The following is a 6,000-nucleotide window of genomic DNA, read 5'->3' as shown; positions in this document are numbered from 1 at the left end:
CTGTCGCTGAAGCCATTCATATAGTTTTGGGAGCCTGGAATAGTCCGAAGTGTTACACTTATAGGAGTGTGATGGTTCATTGTTGTGTCATTATTAAAATTAGCAGCATGTCAGGGGCAATGTGTCGTGCAAGCTGCCGTGGCCTCCTGATGAGAGCCCTGGCACTACTTTATGTACAAAATTAAACACTGTTTATAGCTGTGAGTGGCCGTGCCCCCTTGCAATCTGAATCACATATTGCTTTATGTACTACAACCGCTGCGACTACGTTGTCAAGTTAAATAAAAGGGGCAGACATTTCTGGTCCGAAAGAACAACATCTTTAAACTGTCACTTAGGCAGTGGGGGGTGCGCGATATGTGAAACGAGGCACAGTATAATGTTTATTGTAAGTCTTAAACATGACGGCATGCACTCTCTCAAATGGGAAGATTTGGGGCTTGTTAGCTACAGCCTCCAGGCACTGCCATTCTTCTTACTTAATAGTTTCGGCACACGAGTCAGGTGTAAATAGCAGGGCAGCTTTCCTAGCGAACACGGGCCAACAATCCTGTTACTCTGGCAACCGTGAGCGGCTGCGACGTCACTTCCTCCGTGGAAGCTCTGCCAGGGTTCGCGTGCTGTCTCTACTGCTCCGCACGGGGCGGCCGTGTACGATCCGACTGAGGAGAAGGCTGCGACGCAGGAGGGCTCGTGGGGGCGAGCGCGGAGGATGGCCGCCGCCACGGAGTGCCAGAGCGGCGCCTCCGGCCGCCACGAGAAGAGCCTGGGCTTGCTCACTACAAAGTTCGTCACCCTGTTGCAGGAAGCTAAGGACGGCGTGCTGGATCTTAAAGTGGTCAGTGCGACTTCCGTACTCCCTGGAGACGCGTCCTACATGTGCGGGGCTCTAAGAGCGCTGCATTCCCCATACGTATGTGTTTGGAGGTGGGGTGCAGTCTTAAAGAGACGAACTTTTTTTTTTACCACGTGTGGCACGGTTAGGAGAGGGTAGCAGAGATTGAGACACCTGGAAATTGAGGTTCCTTATCTCGAGTCTTCCTGTTAGTCCACGGTGATTGAACATGTCAGTCTTTCGTTGGTCTGAAGCTTTGCTCTCTTTGCGAGGTGCCCTTACTTCTCAAGCTGTTGGGGCCTCAAGTAGGGGGAATGTTTTTGTAGGGTTCCCATGGGAGCCTCGTCCTTACAATATAATCAGTTATATGGAGGCGAGATGTCGAGCTTGTACCACAGCATGCATTTACTCAAATGTATAGTGGTTTATGGAAAAGATCAGGAGTGAAAGAACTCACCATAACTCAAGAAAAATAAACAAGCAAACCTACGAAAGCAGGGACCAGGTCCCCCCAAAAGGTGGGGAATAATTAACGTAGGCGATGTGCATCAATGTTACATTCTCATTGAAAAGGCTGTCGCACCCTTATCAAAGATTACTTTAGTAATTAAAAGCTTAGCACTGTGAATTGTAAAAGCATTTTAATATACAGCTTACAGTTCATGTTTTCATGAATGGTTTGCATACAGGGATCTCAGAGATTTATAATAATGCTTTGTTTTTATTGGTGCTCTTAAGACTCCGCCTAACTATGAGCGCTATAAATTAAATTAACTAGATTTTATCCGGAGTGGAAATATGAAAAAAACAGTTAGGTTATTTTACCCGTTGCAAGTATTATGCATATTTCCTACATATTAACGATTTGGCCTTATGAGTGAATCAGAACGACCTTTTAAAACAATTGGGTACGTTTGCATGGGGCATTGAAAAAGTACAGTTTTTTAAGAAGTAAAGTAAATATGATGCATTCAAAGTTATAATGCCTAGGTGCAAACGGTGTGAGAAATGAGCGACGGCTTTAAATTGCAGCCTTCTGTTGTCTGACACTCCATCTCACTAGTTACCTCTTTGAAATACTGATAACTATTTTACGCATTGCCTTTACGAAAGTAGGCATCTAGCAATACACGAGTCTTGCATAGTCCAGACAGTAACCAATGTTAAAGATCCTGGCCCAACCCTTGAGCTTTGATCATACATTATTGGTGGGGGCTAAACCCCACAAGCTAAACCCCACAAGCTCCCATTACTAACCTATTGCCTATGAGGTTTCACCCTTTGTCGTCGATATGTTGGTGTGAAAGTTTTGAAATGAGGGCGGTCTAGTTTAAATTTACGTTAGAGACTTGCTGATACGATGCAGAGGATTTCTCATTTGAACAAGTCTAATGTTGTCTCGTTATTCCCAGGGTCCTGTTAGCTGTCCACTTTTCAGTAGTCAAAGTTATTTATGCAACATTTTGCCATGATATTCAAAGAATTCAGTCTTCTCAAAGTAATACAATTCCTTTGGTTTATTGCGTTTACGAACATTCTCACAAAGTGTTCCACTGTATGCATAGCATTGCTCCAATACCTTTTGTATTGGGCCCTCTGAGACAGATTGTAGAAAAGATTTAAACATATGAACATTGCTAGAACTAGTTGAATGTCATTGTACAGTGCCCATTGGTGTAGTTGTCAAAAATGCTTTGGGAAAATGCGGAATGCTCATTGCAGGAGTAAATAAAACCAGGTCTTGTAAAACCAGATGGGAGAAAATGCTTTTTCGGTGGCTGCAGCAAGGTTGTCCTGAGCCCATCATGAGGGTTGATCCTTATCGTAGGTTTGTTAAAACTTGTCTCTTTTCGTCTCCTTAGAAGGGTGGGGACTTCTCTGTCTAGGCGGTTGGCCAACTGGCTTTCATTAATATGCTGATCTGCCTGACCTAAGCTCTTTGATGCCTTTTGGTTATGTGCGCTCTATAAAAATATACAAATACAAAATATGTAACATGACCTGTAGTTTAGCAGTCTAGTAGCCACTCGCTGTTGCTGGAATTCTGCACACCCATTCCATTATGAAGAGGTTAGTTAGTTAGGCCCTTGAAAGCAACACCTGTGCTGAACCAGTTTTTAAGAAAAAGTTCTATTGATTTGCCCTCAATCTTTTCTAGGGGCACACTATCTTGAGGCTATCTCTAAGAGAGTGTCCTTCTGTCTCATGCTTAATTCCTAAAACCTGATACTTGCCTGCAGATCTGTGATGCAAGCCTTCATCTCTTTTATATCAGGGTATATAACCAGATCAATTGTGACTTATTTTCGGTGATTGTATTGGTAAGCCTTCTTTATGCGATCAGTTCATAAAACCCCCAGATCCAGGGCAGTAGCGCCTGTATTCTACTCTAATCATTTGTGATGTCTTGCCAGTAGTGCCAAGCCTAGATTATGAGAGAAGGGATGTAAAGCAGTGAGGCTAGGTTCAGAAAGGGGAAAGCAGAGTACAGGGATAATGAGCACAGCTGAGTCAGGATCCAATCCCTGGGTGTTCCATATTTATTTGATTTATTACTGAAGTAAGCATCATGGCTTGAAGCGAGTAACCATGGGCAAATCTGAATGGCGTTGATCTGCTGTCTGGCCACTCCTCAAAATTATGAATTGACAACTATCACTAACGGTACAAATAATACATATATACATCACTACTTTTCAAGAAGTCATTTTGATGCTCAAATCAATCACCCTGAACTGGTCATGTGAGGCTACGGAGATACTTGAGAAGAAGCCATGACTGGCACTGGTGACAAAGACATTCATATAGTAGTTAGGCTCTCTTTATTCTTAGGCGGATAAGTCTCACTTCTGACATCTAGAGCTGGCGAATGTCAAGTCAGTGGCTTGAAATGCAAAGAATCTCGCATGATGGACTTTCCAGGATGGTAGGCAGTCACCATGTGTCCTTTACTAGTCACAGCCCTCAGTGGGTTAGCATTAAAAGGAGCTGCAGAATTTTATTTCTGATTCTGCCTGACAATAACTTGGTCTCCTTTTTTGAACACCGTGCTCCGAACACAGCATCGTTTGTTTGAATAGGTCTCCATTTTGCGTTTGCGAGACAAATCCGTGGTGCGAAGTTTATCGATGTCAATAGATCTCTGTGTTCCATTGTGGCAATTTGGTTCCTGTGGCTCTCCCAAACATTAAGGTAGCAGGGCTTTCACCCGTGGTAGAATGGGGAGTTGACCTGAATGCATGAAGATTAGACTGACAAACTGATTTGAATTCAAGCTTTTCCAGGCAGTTGCTGAACGGTCTTCTTGAGTGTGCACATGAATCTCTTGACAACACCATTCACCTATGGTCAGAGAAGTGTGCTTTTCTGATGCTTGGCATTTTGATGAGTGAGAAAATATTTACATTCTTGACTACTGAAAGGCGGGCTGTTGTCAGATTACAAAACTGGAGGAACATCCAATGTTGCAAAAATACTTTCTAATCTCTCAATGACTTGGTCATGAATAGTTATCAATAGATTTGCCCCAACGGGAAAGCGAGAATATTCATCAACAATTACTAATAGATGATGTTCATTGTCAAGGGGGTCCAAAAAAATCAATTGCAATCTTCTCCCATGCATACTTTGGAAGTTCATACATGTTTAACTGATTCAGGGTTGTTTTGGATGATAAGCAGTTGCACAAATTACAACCCCTTAACTCCTTTTCTGCTCTTTCATCAAGACGAGGGATCCACAATTCGTTCCATAGAGCTCCTTTTAGTAACAACTCCACTATGTCCCTCATGGGCCAGTTCAATAACTTATTGTCTCAGACTCTCTTTTATAACAATTCTCGACCCTCCTAAGATGGTGCCTTCTGGGGTAACTGAAAATTCTTCCTGCACATTTTTGAGTTTCTGGTATTCAAGGCCATCATGAAGAGGTTGGGTATATTTTTGCCATGATTAATGTGCAATAATGTCTTTGAGTAAATCTCTGTCAGTGCTTGTGGCAGCAATGACTTGTTCCACCAACAGGGCAGTAGAGGTACTGGATTTCATGTGGAAGTTAACATAAGCTGCTTTGAAGTAATATCAGGACACTGTATTGGTACATATGATATGTAGTCAGCAGGGTTTTGATCTTTTCATGGATGATGGACAATCGTATAATCATACTCCTGCAGTTGCAACTTCCACCTCGCAATGCGAGGGAGCATCTTAACTTTAGGATTGCTGAAATGGAGACCATTGCTTGGTGACAACTGGGAAATGCTTTCTATATAGGAACGCGTGAAAATGCTCACATGCCCACACCACAGCGAGGCTTTCTTTTTTAGGTGGTGAATATGCACATTCCGTCGATGACCAACTTTGGCTAGCATAAGCCACAATGTGTCTTCAGGCATTGGGATATCCAATGTGCTGGGCAAGGATGGCACCCAGCCCCACTGGGCTTGAATCTTTAACAACAACCTGAATCTGCAATTTCGGATTAAACTTTGCCATTTCAGTGGCATTCTCAGTTGCATGCTAGATTTTCTTGAAGTTTTGTTCACATTCATGTGACAATCGAAATGGCCCATTTAGTTTAGTTGAGTCTGTTAATGGGGCTCTTACAGTGGAGAAGTCACATGTATACCTTGAACAATAACTGCCATTACCAAGGAAGGATCGCAGCATAGTTACATCTTGTGGGGGAGAAGTTGATGACAAGACTTGTACTTTTTATGGATCCAGAGCCATTCCTCCATTGGAAGAGATATGACCAAAGAACTTGAGTTTGGTTTTATGAAACTCACACAATGCCACATATAATGTGAGACCTACATCAGTAAGTATAGGTCACACTTGTGTGAGAGCTTTGTCATGTTCCTTTCGTGTGGCCTCAAAAACTAGTATGTCACCACTGTAATTGAAAGCATTTGTGACTGGGTGTATTATGCGATGAATGACATCCTGAAAGAGATCTTCAGCTGAGGACACTCTGAAACGTAGCCTTTTATATCTAAATAATCCAACATGAGTCAAAGGTAGTAATCTACCTACAGTTCTCTTCCAGTTCGAGTTGATGATACCCTTTTTAGGTCTTGCCTACGCAGCGCGCATGCGCTGCATAGGAGAGGACCTCATGTCACCGATGAGCTTTTATCCCTAAAAACGTACCCGCATTGCATTGCT

The 6,000-nt window shown here is 42.9% G+C and overlaps 1 protein-coding gene across 1 annotated transcript in view; it reads left to right on the top strand.

The window, feature by feature from the left end:
• Positions 1 to 572: 572 nt before the first annotated feature.
• E2F5 (E2F transcription factor 5) overlaps positions 573 to 6,000 on the top strand; it is a 348,139-nt gene continuing 342,711 nt past the window's right edge. The window contains exon 1 of the mRNA XM_078687086.1: positions 573 to 838. Within this exon, the coding sequence (XP_078543212.1) occupies positions 713 to 838 (126 nt within the window). The 5' untranslated portion in view covers positions 573 to 712. The remainder of the gene's footprint in view (positions 839 to 6,000) is intronic.

Source organism: Lissotriton helveticus, chromosome 4_1 (genome assembly GCF_964261635.1).
Source record: "Lissotriton helveticus chromosome 4_1, aLisHel1.1, whole genome shotgun sequence".
Classification (NCBI taxonomy): Eukaryota; Metazoa; Chordata; class Amphibia; order Caudata; family Salamandridae; genus Lissotriton; species Lissotriton helveticus.
The sequence above is the reverse complement of the archived record's forward strand: the minus strand, read 5'-3'. Positions and strand labels throughout refer to the sequence as shown.